The sequence below is a fragment of the Arvicola amphibius genome, chromosome 4 (assembly GCF_903992535.2).
Source record: "Arvicola amphibius chromosome 4, mArvAmp1.2, whole genome shotgun sequence".
NCBI lineage: Eukaryota > Metazoa > Chordata > Mammalia > Rodentia > Cricetidae > Arvicola > Arvicola amphibius.
Window position 1 is genome coordinate 91,277,208 of NC_052050.1, and position 17,009 is coordinate 91,294,216.

General features: G+C 44.7%; 1 protein-coding gene across 1 annotated transcript in view; it reads left to right on the plus strand.

The window, feature by feature from the left end:
- The window catches only part of Pdpk1 (3-phosphoinositide dependent protein kinase 1), a 64,434-nt gene continuing 47,425 nt past the window's right edge, over positions 1-17,009 (plus strand). The window contains exon 1 of the mRNA XM_038328137.1: positions 1-118. Within this exon, the coding sequence (XP_038184065.1) occupies positions 95-118 (24 nt within the window). The 5' untranslated portion in view covers positions 1-94. The remainder of the gene's footprint in view (positions 119-17,009) is intronic.

Consider the following 17,009-nt stretch of genomic DNA (forward strand, 5'->3'; position numbering starts at 1 on the left):
CCATTGCTGGGGCTCCGCCGCGGGGAGGAGGACGCTGAGGAGGCGCCGAGCAGCGCAACGCTGCGGGGGAGGCGCCCGCGCCGAAGCGGGGCTCATGGCCAGGACCACCAGCCAGCTGGTGAGCGCGCGGCGGCTGCAGGGCGCGCCGGTCCGTTACCCGGGAGCGTGGCGGTCGCCCGGGTTCTGCTAGGCGAGGCGAGGCGGGGCGGCCCGGTGCCGCGGGCCGGGCGGCGCCTCACCTGCGGCTGGGTGGCGGGCAGGACTGCTGGCGCCGTCCGAGGGTGCCTCTCGGCCGCGGCGGGGAGCGCGGGCCCCGGCTCGGGCTGGCGGCGGCAGCCGGGGGCGCTGACAGGGCGCGGAGGGCGGGGGAGGCCGGGAGGTGTCACCCGGCCGGGCGGGGTGGAAGTGCCTGGAAAGTTTGTTTTCGGCTCCGCGCAGCCTGGATCCGAGCCTCTGGGCTTACCTTGAGGTCTGGCCTGCGGAGGAGAAGCCTCTGGCCTTTACCTGGAGGAGGGTCTTGGGAAGCAGGCGATGGGAGTTTCTGCTTGTAACACCTGATGCTGGCGGCTCCTCTCCAGACTCCTGGTCAGCGGGGCATTTTGGGGCTCCTCTTGCCTGTGGTTCTGCGCTCAGTGAGGTGGGAAGCCCTGGGAGGCCGGGCCTAGAGGCCCCAGTGAGGGCAGCCTAAGTTTGACAGGGAGGAGGGGTTTTAGAGGGAGAAAAAAACAAAACAAAAACAAAACTAACCACTTGTTGGGTGAAATGTTTCTGTTTTCTCTGTGTTATTAAAAGTATCCGTAGTTGTAGTTTCTGTTTTGGAGTTCTGAAGCTCAAGGTGGATCAGCACGTCCACCTTGTGTGCGATGTGAGGTGGCTGATGGAAAGTCAGACACCTAGCAAACTTTGGTTCAAAGGCAGACCCCCTTGGGCTAGGGCTGTCGTTCAGCGGCCACCTGCTTGCCCTGTACGTTCAGAGCTCTTGGGCTCGATCCTTCCCCCCCCTACCTTCCTTGTGGGTGGGGTGGGGCGGGAAGGGAGTTGTAGCTCTCTTTACTCAGGCGGACCCAAGAAACTCACTTGCTCCAGTATGGTCTCGGCTGCGGCTGTGGTAGTGGCTTTTAAATGTTTCTGGAGGGTCAGGAGCCCCTTTGAGAATCTGAAAGTAAGGGCTCCGTTTGAGAAGCGTGCACAGCTGCTCTGAATTTTGTGGCTACTGGAGGCTCTTGAGCCTTCTGCAGTTCATCTATGGACTTCCAAGTTATGGCCTCCCCTTGTAGAGATGGGTGATAATTAATTCAAGTTCTAAAAAGAGGAGGACCTATCCCGTTGAGAAAAATGGTGAAAGGCAAAAGGGTGTTGCAACACTTATGTCTTTACCCCGGGGTGCTTGGGCTAGCAGGCAAAAACATGAGTCGTGGAAGTCGGAGTGGCAGTGTTGTGGATGCTTATGAGGTGAACTTTTACACCGTGATGCTGTTGCAGTGTAGAAGGTGTGTATTGATGGTGTCTGTGCAGAGGGAAAGTGTGTTTTCTCCCGTGGTCTTGGTACTTCCATGATGGGCATTTGATACCTGCAGTTTCCTCATCAAGCAGCTTTTTCAGTGTTGAAAGCACTGTATAATCTAGTGAGCAGAAGAGAGTTACAGAATAAGTGATAGACTTCTCCATAAGAAAGTGAGAACTAGGCCTTGCATCTTTGTCATCTAGAGTCCTCCCACATATGAGACTATGCCTTGTTTCCCGTTTGGAATGACAGAGATGACTCCCAGGATGGCTTTTCCTTGAGGACTGGAAGATTTGCATGGTTAAAGTGTATTTGCATTTGAACTTTAACCTGGCATGCTGACACTGTCTCAATTAACTTTCCTCAAAGCCTTTCCCCTTTACACTTGTAAAGCCAACAATACGACCTGAGGCTGTGGAAATAGGCCTAGCTCAGTCTGCCCTTAAGGTGGGCCAGAGTTTTTAAGTACCATTTATTGAGCTCTTCTTCAAGGCAGATGTTTAGACATATACTTCATTTATATTGTGTTGTGATAATGTTCCCATTTTACAGGTGAGAAAACTAAGGTAAGAGAGGTCAAGTACATGACTCATAAGTAACAGATTGGTTTTGGGCAGAGAATCCAGTGTCTCCCTGTCTGTCATGTGAGGGTCTCCCAGGGGAGGCTCTGTGGGCAGTTTAGGGAGTGGGGAAGTCCTCAGTACCACTGGCCAGGGTGTCTTCCTGGAGCTTGAGCCTCCTAAGTGTAACTATGCCATATCAGAGGAAGAGGGACATTATATTTCTTTGGGCAGATGACCGCATTCTTTGAAATGTTGTGTCCTGTCAGAAAACACCTGCTTGGAAGAAGCTCTGTGTGGTTTGCCTTTATTGAGGGCTGGTGCTCTGCTAGGGTGAGGCTTGCAGGCCTCCTTTTTGGAAAAAAGATGTGGTTTGGTCAGAGGAGACATGGGGATTGAGGAGAATTTAAGGTGCTTTAGGTTTTCCAAGGGGTGCTGCATCTGTCAGGGAAATTTAGAAAACATGTAAAAAAGTGGCCTCAGATTTTCAGATTATCCAAAAAAAAATTTTTTTAAATTGGCCTGGAACTTGCTATGTAGACCAGGATGACCTTGAACTCACAGAGATCTACCTGCTTTCCCTTGTGCTGGGATTAAAGGTGTGCCACAACTAGGCCTTAACACATTTCTTGCCCCCATTCCCACAGGGTTTCTCTGTATTCTTGGCCAGTTTGGAACTCAGAGATCCGCCAGCCTCTGCCTTCTGCCTCCCAAGTGTGGGATTAAAGATGTGCACCACCACCTCCTGGCTTTTTTTAATTTTTATTTTATTTTATTTTTTTTTAGATTTATTTTTATCTGGGCTATGATGACACATGCCAGGGCTACACAGAGAAACCCTGCCTCAAAAAAAAAAAAGGGTTTTTATTTTATGTGTATGGGTGCATGCCTGTCTGTACATCATGTTGTGTAGTGCCCTTGAAGGCCAAAAGAGGGCGTCAGATCCTCTGGAACTGTAGTTATAGATGGTTGTTAGCCACCATGAATGCTGGGAACCTGACCCCTGTTCTCTGGAAGAGCAAAAAGTGCTCTTAACTGCAGAGTCATGTCTTCAGGCTGTGCCACATCCAGGCTTGAGGTGCTGTTCTTGTCATGGAACAGGATGCATTTTCATCTCTAGTGAAGACCCTGCAGGCAAGGCAAGGTCCCCATAAGAGATGGAATCAAGGACCTGTTTTGTTTCCTTTTTTCTTTATATTTATTTGTTTATATGTTTATACATTTATATACGTGTGTGTGTGTGTGTGTGTGTGTGTGTGTGTGTAGTAAATCCCATGTGATCGTAGGTGCTCTCAAAGGCCAGAAGAGGGTCTCGGATCCCCTGGAACTTGAGTTACAGGTGGTTATAAGCCACGTGATATAGGTGCCAGGAACCAAATTAGGGCCCCGGGCTGGAGAGGTGGCTCAGAGGTTAAGAGCATTGCCTGCTCTTCCAAAGGTCCTGAGTTCAATTCCCAGCAACCACATGGTGGCTCACAACCATCTGTAACGAGGTCTGGTGCCCTCTTCTGGCCTGCAGGCATACACGCAGACAGAATATTGTATACATAATAAATAAATAAATATTAAAAAAAAACAAATTAGGGTCCCAAGGAAAAGCAGGATGTACTCTTAACCTTTGAGCACTTTTAAAAAAATGTTTCTGACATGGATTATACGAGGAGGATATTATCTTAGTTAGCAGCTGTCTGCAGAGATATAGGACTGAAGAGAGGTCTTGACACTAGGCTGCTTTGGGGAAGTTTTGGGGAAGAGGAACAGGTGACTCCTGGGGACATGTGTCTCCTTTTTCAACCTGAGTCCTCATCTCTACTTGAGCTGGAGTTGAGGTACTCCTAGGCAACTGATTGACCCTGGTAGGAGTCAGCGATGGGCATATAAAGGTGACGAGCTGGGAGTGCTGTAGGATGAGACTGAGGTGATGTGTTCGGAGAGTGGTCCTCAGAATGTGTCTTCTGTGGAGCGGACCGGGAATCCCGTGTGGTTTTCAGTTCTATGAGGAGAGTAAGTCATTGCAGAGGAACACTGGTACAGAAATGACTCCCTCAGCAGGTGCAAGTGTGCCCAGGCCTGTCTGTAGGGTGACAGGTGGCAGTGGGGTATGCAGTGCAGTTGTTTTGAAGACAGGTTCAAAGGGCAAGTCAATGGGGGAGGAAGTGTTGTGTGGAAACTGTAAGTTTGGGACATGTATCAGTCAGATCTTCTCAGTCATGCATTCTTCTGTGACTGGATCACGTTGCTCACTTGTTTGGTGTGATGCCAGACCTTTTTAAAGTTACTTGAATGTTGTGAACAGGTTGTATGTTCAGTCTCCAGCTGTTAGATCAGAGGCAGTGAGCTCTTTCTTAGAGTTATAGGGATGTGTTCTCTCTGTGGTGAGAAAGGGCTGTTTGGAATTGGGATAGCTGTTGGGTGCAGCTTTGGTACCCGACCTTTGTTTGCATTTATATACTCATAGAAAGACTGTTTTTATTGTTATTCCAGAAAGTTTTCTTGATGTTAAAGTTGACTTTTTTTTTACTCTGAGACATTGCAAGTTGTTTTAATGTGCTAAGAAAGATACTTAAAGAGCTGAAGAGATGGCTTTGCAATTAAAAACACTGGCTGCTCTTCAGAGGACCTGGGTTCAATTCTCAGCACCCACATGGCAGCTCACAACCATCTGGAATCTCAGCTCCAGTGAGTCTAAAGTCCTGTCCGACTTTCTTGGGTAGCAGGTACACAGTGGTGCACAGACTTACATGTAGGCAAAACACACATACACATAAAAAATGTTTTTTTAATTGAAAAAAAAAAAAACAAGGCCGGTTGATGGTGGTGGCGCCTTTAATCACAGCACTGGGGAAATAGAGGCAGGCACATCTCTGTGAGTTCAAGGCCAGCCTGGTCTACAGAGCGAGTTGTAGGACAGGCTCCAAAGCTACAGAGAGAAACCCTGTCTCGAAAAACCAAACCAAACAAACAAAAACAGATACTTTGTTATGAACAATTAACTTTTAAAATATTTACTGTTGAGAAAGGGTCTCACTGTGCAGACCTGGCTGGCGTTGGAACTCACTGCGTAGTCAGGCTGACCTAGAACTCACAGAGATCCACTTTGGATACTGAGATTTAAAGGTATGCAGTACCACACCTTTTTGTTTTTAAAGATAGAATCTCATATAATGGGCTGGAGTCAACATAGTATATAGCTGAAGATGACCTTGAACTTCTAGTCCTCCTGTCTCCACTTTCCAAGTGCTGGGATTTGTGCAGACCACACTGGGAAGGATTGTTTCCTTATCAAGGTGCCTGATTCAAGGTTGTGTTTTAGGTTAATAGCCAGTACTAAAGGTTCTGCTCACTACTGAACATGAATATATGGTTTCTTTCTGCAGTTTTGTCAAGAGGCCAGTTGAAGGTGGGCAAATGGTTTTCTTGGGCCTGGTGGTTTCCCTCATTGCACAGAGAGATCATTACCCTCTGTGCCAGTTTGTTTCAAGTCATTTTCTTTCTGAAGGGAGTCATAGTACAGACCTTGTTTGAAGGTCTGTCTAGATGCCAAGGATGTTCCTCTTAGAGGTATGTGTCGTGTGTGCTTAGAGAAACTAAAACTGGCCTTCTCACTGCGGGAGCCCAGGTCTCAGCAGAGACACAGCTTCTACTATTCTGAGATTGCTGTTAAAGCCCCAATTCTTCAACAGATTTTCTCTTTCGAAGCTTGAGTTTATTGCTGCATGAAGGAATTGTAGGTCTAAGTGGCATCTGTATATTGGATACTGTCAGTAAGATTATCAGAGCAAATCTGAAAAGTCTCACCAAGCGCGTTCTTTGATCTGCAGTAGAAATGTGAGAAGGAGCCAGGCAGTGGTGGTGCACGCTTTAATTCCCAGCGCTTGGGAGTCAGAGGCAGACAGAGCTCTGTGAGTTCAAGATTAGCTTGGTCTACAGAGTTCCATGACAGCCAGGACTACACAAAGAAACATTGTCTTGAAAATTAAAAAAAAAAAATGTGAGAAGGGGCTTGAGCTAATTTTTAGTTTTTTCTTAGTGTTTATGGAGACCTAAACTGGGAGTAGGGGACAGGGTCTACAAAGGTGGTTTTATATCTTCTGGACCTTGCTGTGGAACCTTAGTCCTAGGTACGGCAACTGTGGGTTGGAGGGAGGCTGTAGTTCTCTCAGGGTTGTGATCTCTTGCATGTTATCATCCATGTGGCTGCCCACTGCCGACTTTGTGTTCTTATTGCCCTTTTCTTCTGGCTTCTTCCTTTCCTGGTTAACCAGTGACTTGCTGGTTGGGTCTCCAGGTGCCAGTGCTTGTGCCCCCTCCTCTTCTTTCCTGGTTTGTCATTTTGTTTCTCCCAAGGTCTATGCCTCAAACACTTGCGTACGTGCATGCATGTGCGCGCGTGTGTGTGCGTGTGTGTGTGTGTGTGTGTGTGTGTGTGTATACATATGCGCGCATACACACATACACACTCATGCCCAGGCAAATGTCCAGGATGTTTGTGGCTGTCAGGTTTTCAGTGTCCTCTTGTCTTTTTCATGTTCTTCCTCTTTGCCTGAAGAAATTTCCCTCAGTGGAAGACTCCTCATATACATTTCCTGTGGCTGTACAATTTTATCTGACCAGTCTGCTTCAAGGTGGCTGCCCTTTCCCCAAGCCTTGGTTCGTATTCCATGTTCCGTGCCTGTTTCTCTAAGGTAAACTTTGTTGTACCCTTGGCTTTCTAAGTTTACAGCCTCTAGGCTGCTCTATTCTTACTCAATCCTCTTGGTTCTGATACCTGGGTAGGTGTCCTGTGATAACACTGGACAGTCTTGCTTCTCCAGTCCCTCTCTCTCGTTTGTGTTTTTCTGGGTTTTTGAGACAGGTTTCTCTGTCACAACCTGGGCTGTTCTGGAACGAGCTCTTGTAGACCAGACTGGCCTCGAACTCACAGAGATCCGCCTGCCTCTGCCTCCTGAGTGCTGGGCTGAAAGGTGTGTGCCATCACTTAAGGCAGAATCTTGCTATGTATTTTAGGATAACCTGGAACTCTAGATCCTCCTGCCTTAACTTTTCCAGTGCTGGGATTCTAGTATGTACTACACCTTGTTTTTTTTTTCTTTTTTTTCTTCTTTCTGTCTCTCCGTGTGTGTGTGTGTGTGTGTGTGTGTGTGTGTGTGTGTGTCCCCGTCCATCTGTCCGTCCGTCCGTCTGTTCGTGTGCGCGCGCACTCTAGAATTCAACTCCTGTTATCATTTCTCTAGAGACACCCACCCTTGCATTTTGACACAAAGTCTCTCACCTGGAGTTTACCAACTAGACTGACTGGCAGCAAGCCTCTGTGTTGAGATAATAGGGACTCACCACCACACCCAGCTTTTTATATGGATTCTGGGAATTGAACTCACGTCCTCTGCAAGACAAGCACTTTACTGATTTATTCATCTCCCTAGTCCTCTTTCTCTCTCCCCCCTCCATTTTCTTTCTCTCTCTTCCCCGCTCTACATTCCCCTTCTTTTTTGCATGTGTGTATATGTGTGTGTGTGTGTGTGTGTGTGTGTATGTATTTACATTTATATGTGTATATGTGCCTGCCTAAGTGTGGGATGGGAAGTTTGGTAGCTTTATTGTTTTGGCTAGAATGACTGGCCAGTGCTGAAATTATAGAAATGCACTACCGTGCCTGGCATTTTACTTGTTTGCCAGGGATCTAACTCAGGTCCTCTCCTCTCATAACAGCACCTTACCCACCAAGCTATCTCCCCAGCTCTCTACCTTATTTTCAGACAGGGTGTTTTCATCGAACCTGGAGCTCACCAGTTCAGCAAGACTGGTTGACATGGTGTCACTCCTCACATTGTATGTGGGTTTTGTCGATCTGAACTCAGTACTTTACCAGCTGAGACAAATTGCTCAACACTTCTCCTCCCTGTTATTCATTTGCTCACTCACTTATTCATTTATTTTAAGCATGGTCTTGCTGTGTGGCCCAAACTGGCCTACAATTTGCCATCTGCCTGTCTCAGCCTCCCAAGTATGAAGGAATCCCCTAAATTTTACTTAATATCCTTTTTGTTTTCTCAGAGTCTAACTTGCACATATTATACTTTGTCTTATGCCTCCATAGGCTCTTTGGCTGTAACTGTGACAGTTTCTCATATGTCATTGTTTTTGATGACCTTAGTGTTTGTTTTTTTTTGAGACAGTCTCTCTCTGTAGTTCTGAATCTCCTGGAACTCATTGTGTAGACCAGGCTGGCCTTGGACTCACACAAATCTGCTTGCTTCTTGTCACCTGTGTGCACGCGCCACCACCATATCCTATTGAAGTTTTGAAGAACAATGATCAGGTACTGTTGGATGCCCACTGTTGGTATATGTGTCCTTATGCTTAGACTAGGGTTACAGGTCTTGGGGAGAATACATGGGATTAAGTATCATTTTCATCATTACATCTAGGGTGCCTGCTGTCAAAGCTTTCTCCACTCTAAAATGTGCCCTGCCCCAATGTACCCTATACCCCTAGTGAATGGGGTTTTAATTTATTTTTGTTTGTTTGTTGTTTTTGAGACAAGGTTTCTCTGTAGTAGCACTAACTGTCCTGAAACTCTTCTCTGTAGACCAGACTGACCTCAAACTCAGAGATCACCTGCCTCCGCCTCCCAAGTGCTGGGATTAAAGGCGTGAGCCATCACCACCTGGCTGGCTTGATGTTTTTTAATATTTATTTTTATTTCATTTGCATTCATATTTTGCCTGCATGTATGTCTATATGAGGGTGTCGGGTCCCCTGGAAGTTGTAAGCTGCCATGTCGGTGCAGAGAATTTAACCTGAGTCCTCTAGAAGATCAGTCAGTGCTCTTATTCGTTGAACCATATCTCCAGCCCCATTTGATATTTTTATACTCTGAAAATGTTTGCTAATCATAAATAACTTAATTTCAGCACAAAACAGTTGATATTGTGGTATATACCTCTAATCCCAGCATTCAGGAGGCTGATGCAAGAGAACTACTTTGCCTTTTAGGATTGCCAGACAATAGCAGCAGCAACAACAAAGCAAAAGTCAACTTTAAAGTAGTATTGGAATATAGGTTCTTTATAGGTTCAGGACATTTAAATTTTTGTATGTATTTTGTATGTGTAATTGTTTGTGCATAATATGTGTATTTGTATGTGTGTGAATGAGTACATGTACATGTATAGGAGTTTCAGAGTTAATGGGTGTTTTCTCAGTCATTGTTCAGACAGTATCTCTTGCTGAACTTGCCAATTCCAGCTGATTTAGATAGGCAGCTTGTGCTGGAGATCCCTTGTCTCTGCCTTCTGAGTGCTTGGATTTCATGTTTTCTACCACATGTGTTCAGCTTTTTTTAAAAAAATTTATTTATTATGTATACAATGTTCTGTCTCTGTGTATGCCTGAAGGCCAGAAGAGGGCACCAAACCTCATTATAGATGGTTGTGAGCCACCATGTGGTTGCTGGGAAGGAATTGAACTCAGGACCTTTGGAAGAGCAGGCAATGCTCTTAACCACTGAGCCATCTCTCCAGCCTTCTGCTCAACTTTTTATGTGGGTGCTGGGAATCCAAACTTTGCTTGACAAGTGCTTTATCTATTTAGCTGTCTCCCCAACCTGGTTAGGACATTACTGAAGACCATAAATGAAGAAAAAATGGTATTTTTACCCTGTTTTTCAAGTTTCACCTTTGAGAAGAGAGAGAATAAGTATTTGCATAACTGATGGAACATTTGGTTGTATTGAAATTTAAAAGTAACATGATGGCAGGGTGATACCTTACACTTATATCTGCACAGAGGGTTTGGGTTTTTGGCTCCTCGATTATGAAAGGTTAGCACTGGGTCAGTCAGCTGCATCTGAGCAGAGCTTTGGCTGAAGTGATATTAGGATGCATGCCCTTGGTGGGCAGTGCTTGACAGCCCAGCTCTGGAACTGAGAGGGACGTATCTTCTGCTTAGAACATCAGTGCAAACTTTGCCCTCATACGGCTCTCGTGCTGGGTCATGTTCATATCAGTCTTTGTAGTTCCCTTCCCCAAAATAAGAGTGTCCTGGTCCTTTATGGTGACACCATAAAAAACTAGATCTGAATTAGATCTAGAACTAAATTCTGAACCACCAGATGACATGGTCATTTTAGTATCTCTCTATCATCTTGGTTGTGTTTTTGTTTTTCGTTTTTTCCCCCATTCACCAGAAATTACATGACTCATGAAAAGTGGAATTTCTAAACATTTTTTTTACTTTGTACACTAAAGTTCTAGGAAGTTCTGACTATCAAATGTTAGACAAAAATCGAGATTAGCTGAATTTACCACTGAGCACCAGTGTCATGAGCTGAAGCTGCAGTCTTAGATGGTGAGGTGTGGTTGGATCACTGTCCTTACACAACTGCTCCCTCAGCTTCTGTAGAAGAGCCTCAGAGATGCCAGTCCAAGCTCCCTACTTCTGTAGAAAGGCTGTTTTCTTTTAGATCCTTAGGATTGGTTTACCCTGTGTCCCCTAAAGCTACCTACCTTCCTTAATAGTATAGTATAGGGCTTGCTCTGGACTCTCCTACTTTGGGGCAGAGTCCCAAAGGTCTTTTCCCTGAGCTTGTCTTGACTCTGATTTCCAGGGTGAGTTCTGTGGGTGGGGGCAATCACCTACAGAACCGCAGCTACATTCTCAGGATATTTGTGCTGTTGGTGGTCTTGGTGTAGGGTGGTGGTGGTGGTGATTGTGTCCTAGCACTTAAGTTACAGAACAGCCTACTTTAGTTCAGGGTTTTCTGCTATGTGCCCATGCATGATGTGCAGTGAGTGAATGCTGAGAGCCTCATCATCCTAGGCAGGCTATGTCAGATGTCAGAGCTAGCATGTTAATACTGGCTGTTGTGCAGTACCATCACATGGACCTTTACTTAAGATACTGATGGAGCAGAACCACCTTGGGAGAATTATCTGAGCCCTGGCTTTGTTTAGCCCTTCCTTAGGAAGGTTTGCTCTGCATAGCCACAGCAGCCAGATTATAGGAAAGTTGGAATCTTAGAAGCATGATAGCTGCTCATTCCTGACCTGACTGCTGTTTTCTAACTTCCCATTCAGTGTGGGCACTTAGCCATCCTACATCTCCTCCAAGTGTACTGTGGCTTATTCTGGACCCAGATAAAGAAAATGTGTTGCTTACTCTGTGCACCGTCACAGAAATCCACAGCATTTATTGAATGTTTTTTTCTATTATCAACTCATTTTTTTTTCTTACTATAGTTTGACATTTTTCTTTCATGGTTTTTTCATTGGTCCAAATTATAGCCTTCTATGAATTAAATGTACATAGCTGATTATTATCAGATACACAGTTTTTAAAAACTGTGTATCTAAATATAGAATTTATTTATGGATTCTTTTTATTCTTAGTTTAGAAAGAAAGCCAGCCTGCTTGCCTCATGGCCTAAGTGGTGCTGTTTTGTTTTAAGGTTTAGCCTATCCTGTACAGATGCTGTTGGCACTGAGCACTATGTCAGGATCAGAAGGGCAAGCGGGGAGTGTCTGGTGGATAGTTTAAGAAGTGGTCATGAGCCGGGCGATGGTGGCGCATGCCTTTAATCCCAGCACTCGGGAGGCAGAGGCAGGCGGATCTCTGTGAGTTCGAGGCCAGCCTGGTCTACAAGAGCTAGTTCCAGGCCAGGCTCTAAAAAAGCTGCAGAGAAACCCTGTCTCGAAAAACCAGAAAAAGAAAAAAAAAAAAAAAAAAGAAGAAGTGGTCATGAACAAGATGGACTCAATGCTCCCCGCCTGAAAAAACTCTTGGGTGAGAAACATTTCTGTTTAAGAGATGGCTTGCTTGGTGTTTGCTTCTTGTGAGACTGGCTAACCACTGACTGTCCCATGGCCTGAAGGAAAAGGTCAACAGTCTGGTATTTAGGTGGTTTATGACTGGCAAGAATGGTGTTCTGGCAGAAAGGTTCCCTTTTTTTTTTTTTTTTGTTTTGTTTTGTTTTGTTTTGTTTTGTTTTGTTTTTCGAGACAGGGTTTCCCTGTAGTTTCTGGAGCCTGTCCTGGAACTAGCTCTTGTAGACCAGGCTGGCCTCGAACTCAGAGATCCGCCTGCCTCTGCCTCCCGAGTGCTGGGATTAAAGGCGTGTGCCACCGCCGCCCGGCTAGGTTCAACCTTCTTGAAGCAGCTTTAGAGGGTCTGCTGGAAAGACCTAGTCCCCAACGTGGACGCAGTAGGTGGAGAGGGACATACCAAGGAAGAGAGGGGAGGGCAGTTTGGTTTGCCTGGGGAGGGACATGGCCAAGAGTAGAGAAAGTTTTTTTTAATTATTTATTACGTATATAGTGTTCTGGGCACCAGATCTCATTATAGATGGGTGTGAGCCGCCATGTGGTTGCTGGGAATTGAACTCAGGACCTCCGGAACAGCAGTCAGTGCTCTTATCCTCTGAGCCATCTCTCCAGCCCAGTGGAGAAAGTTTTTAGTTGCAAGCACTGTTGCATGCTGTAGTGAGGGGCTGCAGGCAGAGACTGCTTCCTGCCTCCCGGCTCCTGGCCACTGGCTAGCTTATGCCCCGAAATAACAACACACAAACTGTATTTATTTAAACACTGCCTGGCCCATTAGTTCCGGTCTCTTATTGTCTAATTCTCACATCTTGATTAACCCATTTCTAATAATCTGTGTAGCACCACGAAGTGGTGTCTTACCGGGAAAGATTCAGCATGTTTGTCCTGGTGGTTGGCTTCATGGCATCTGTCCCAGAGAGGAGAGGCGGGGCAATTGTCTGAGCCATCTACCTCACTTCCTTCTTCCTGTTCTGTCTACTCCACCCACCTAAGGGCTGGCCTATTAAATGGGCCAAGGCAGTTTCTTTATTAACAAATGAAATCAACACAAACAGAAGACTCTCACATCAGTATGCAGGTTAGGAAGATCAGGCAAATCTTGCTTGTTGGTTAGCTTATTTGCTTGGAGACTGGGTTTATTTGCAGACTCAGATCATTCGACAATGTAATATAAAGAAGTTGGTCACTGCCAGATGGTGGTGCGCACACCTTTAATCCCAACACTCTGGAGGCAGAGGCAGATGGATCTCTGAGGCTGAGGCCAACGTGGTCTACAGAGTGAATTTCAGGACAGCCAGGGCTACACAGAGAAACCCTGTCTGTAAAATACTGGGGCTGGAGAGATGGCTCAGCAGCTAAGAGCACTAGGTGCTTTTCCAGAGGACCTAGGTAAATATTTATGAAATAAAATTTAATAAGAAATACAATGAAAAAAATCATACTAAGCCTGGTATAGTGGTTCATGCCTTTAATTCCAGTATTCTGGAGGTAGTAGGAGTGTGAGTTGGAGGCAAGCCTGGGCTACATTGAGAGACATTACAAAAAGAAAGATTCATGCTACACCTTTTTTTTCTTTTTCAACTATATTCTTTTAGTAGTCATATATTCAAATTAGTTATTGAATATTGACCCAAAGTGTTTTCAAGTTATCAAGATAGTTTCTACACAAAGCTAATGTTATTTTAATTCTAAATTACATTTTTTGTATGTAAAGGTTGAATGAGAGAACAAATGCCACAAAATTATCCTCTGGTTTCCACATGTGTTCTGTGGCATGTCCCCCCTCCTGCACGCACACCACATAAATAGAAATTAAAAATAAGTAGGAATGGGAATCAAGATGCATGTCTTTAATCCTAGCAGGGAGGCAGAGGCACACAGATCTCTGTAGGTTCAGGGCAACCTGGTCTTTACATAGTTTTAGGACAGCCAGGGCTACAGAGAGACCCTCTCTCAAAAAAGAGACCCTGTGGACTAGAGAGATGGCTTAGTGGTTAAGAGTATTGCCTGCTCTTCCAAAGGTCCTGAGTTCAATTCCCGGCAACCACATGGTGGCTCACAACCATCTGTAATGAGGTCTGGTGCCCTCTCTGGCCTGCAGATGTACACACAGACAGAATATTGTATCCCTAACAAATAAATAAATAGAGAGAGACCCTGTGATTTTCCTTTTTTTTTTTTTTAATGATCTTTTATTCCTTTTGGGGAGAATACTGGTCAGATATCTTATATCTCATAATCTGGATTTGTCTGATTTTTTTTTCTTTTTGGTTTTTTGAGACATTATTTCTTTGTGTAGCTTTGGCTGTCCAGAACTCACTCTCTATTCCAGGCTGACTTTGAACTCAAAGAGATTGTCTGCCTCTGCCTCCTGAGTGCTGTGATTAAATGCACGCACCACCACTCGGCTTCTATTTTTGTTTGTTTGTTTGTTTATGTATGAGTATTTTGTCTGCATGTATGCCTGCACACCAGAAGAGGGCATCAGATCATAAACCACCATGTGGTTGTTTGAAATTGAACTTGGGATCTCTAGAAGAACAGAGCAACGCTGAGCCATCTTTCCAGCCCCTTATTTGATGATTATAAGGAACCCTATGGAAGTGAGATGCCTTCTGCATCCTTTTGTCCATATGACTGATGATGTTAGATGAAGTTCATTGTACTTTATTAAAATGAAGCCTGTGATCAATGATGCTTACAGTGTGTGTCATTTATTATAGATACTTTTATTTTGGAAGGAACCATTCTGCTTATCTAGTCATGTCCTCCTAGATAAAGACCCTGGAGATTTGAAGAGTTCCTGACTGGTGAAGGTTGGAACTGGCCTGGAGTGCAGACTCTCCAGACAGTCACTATTTGCAGGCTTAGACACTTCTAGGACACTGTGTAGGAACAGACATCCCAATAGTGCAGTGAGTGTGAGCTCCGTGATAGGACTGATTTCTCTAAAAAAAAATTTAAAGCAGGCATGGTGGTGTATACCTTTAATACCAGCACTTGGGAGGCAGAGGCAGGTTTTCAATGCCAGCCTGATCTACCGAGTAAGTTCCAGGACACCAGAGCTATGAAGAAAGACCATTTCAAAAACACAAAACAGAGCTCGAGAACTAGTCCACGAGCAACATGTGTTGGTGATTTCTCTTGTGGGCTTCTACCTTGAGTTCATGTCTTGGCTCTTCTTGATGATGGACTGCAATCTGAAAGATAAAATAAATGTTTTCCTCCCCCCCCCCAAAAACCCACAAAACAAAAAATTAAATTTAAGTTACATTTATTTATTTGTTTACTTTATGTGGTTGTGAGCATGTGTTTGCCACAGTACATATGTAGAGGTCAGAGGACAACTTCTCTGAGTCATTTCTTCTACCAAATGTATCCTGAAATTGAACTCAGTTGAAAGGAAAGGTTAAAGTTTATTTACCTGCTGACGTATCTCACTAGCTTGAGACTTCTCCTCCTCTTCCTCTGCTTCTTCCTTCTCTTCCCCTTTCCCTTTCCTCCCTTTCCTTCCCTCCCCTCCCCCCCTTAAACTCAGTTTTCTGCCTCAGCCTTTCAATAGCTGGGATTATAAGCACATGCTACTATGTCCACTTTTCTGTAGGTTTTTTTTTCTTTTTTTTTTTTTTAGATTGAACCAAGTGTGGAATTTCTTCAGGTACAGAACTTGGAAGATAGGCATGTCAGAAAAGGCAGGACTTTGGTTTGTTTGCTTCAATCTGCAGCAGTGGTTCTCAACCTTCCTAATGCTGCAACTTTTTAATACAGTTCCTCATGTTGTGCTAACCCCCAACCATAAAATTATTTCATTGCTACTTCATAACTGTAATTTTGCTACTGTTAAGAATTGAAATGCAAATATTTGACACGCAACCCCTCCCATATAAGGGTCATTCAAATCTCCAAGGGGTCATGATCCACAGGTTGAGAACCACTGGTCTTTTCTTTTCTCCACATGGCATCAGTAGATGGTAGGAAGGTAGAAATTAGGGGTTAAGATCTCATTCAGGAAAATGCCTGCCACTCAAGCATGAGGACTTGAGTTGTAATTCTTAGCATCCATGTAAAAGTCAGGTAAGCATCTGTGACCCCAGTGCTGGGAAGCTGGAGACAGGCCAATCCCCATAGCTCATTGGTCAGCCAGTAACCTGTTGGTGAGCTCCAGATTTAGTGAGAGATTGTCTCAAAAAATGCTGTTGAAGTGATTAAGGAAGACACCCAATGACAGCCTCTGGCTTCCATGCATTCCCACATGCATTCACATATACACATAACAAGCACAAAGGTAGGATAGATAAGAAGATAGGACAGCACTGCATATAATGGGGAGGTACTTTGAGGAAAGGGTGACATTGTTTTCTGGATGTTGATAATTAGGGCCTCTAGAACAGTGGCTCATAGGTGGAGGACCAAAGGACTTCTGGCCTGTTGAAACCTGTGGTTAGGTTTTCAAGAATTAGCTGCAAGAATGTGGCTCAGTGCTTTCCCTTTTCTTCCCATTTCTGGTGACAGTTCTAAATTGGTAGATGTGTGAATGTCATGCTTGTACAGAAAGACACACAGAAAGATAAACAGATCTTTCTGTATATGTTGAGGATGTTTTGAAATTCTCCTTTGGAATTAGTTATGAATAGTGTGGTACAGAGTGTTTTACTTGGTCATTATTGATTTCAGTAAGAAATTCTTTATTAAGCATGTGTAGCTAAGGAGCCCAGCAGAAAGATGGTTAGGGATAAACTGAGCTCTTGAGCCTGCTGGAGGGGATTTCTGCCCAGTTACTGTTACTCATGTAGGGACTGGTTTTGTTATTCTCCTTTCAAGCAGAGAATAGCTTGTAAGGAGTTTTAAAAAAAAGTTCGACCCATGAGTCCAGCATTTTCCATTAGGGTCTCTCAACTGTAATAGTCATATTACTACGGTTGTACATTCATACATGGAAAATACTGGGTAAACAGTGTCTTCAGGACTCTGGAACTTCCTGTTAGTCCCCTGTTGTGCTCCCAAGGGATCTTATGCCTTGCCAGCATAGAGTTGAAGGACAGTGGGAGGGGAAGACAGTGAGCGAGTATGAGTGAACATAAGCAGTGTAACTGCAACAGTGACATTGCAGGAGGAGCTTAGCTCGTC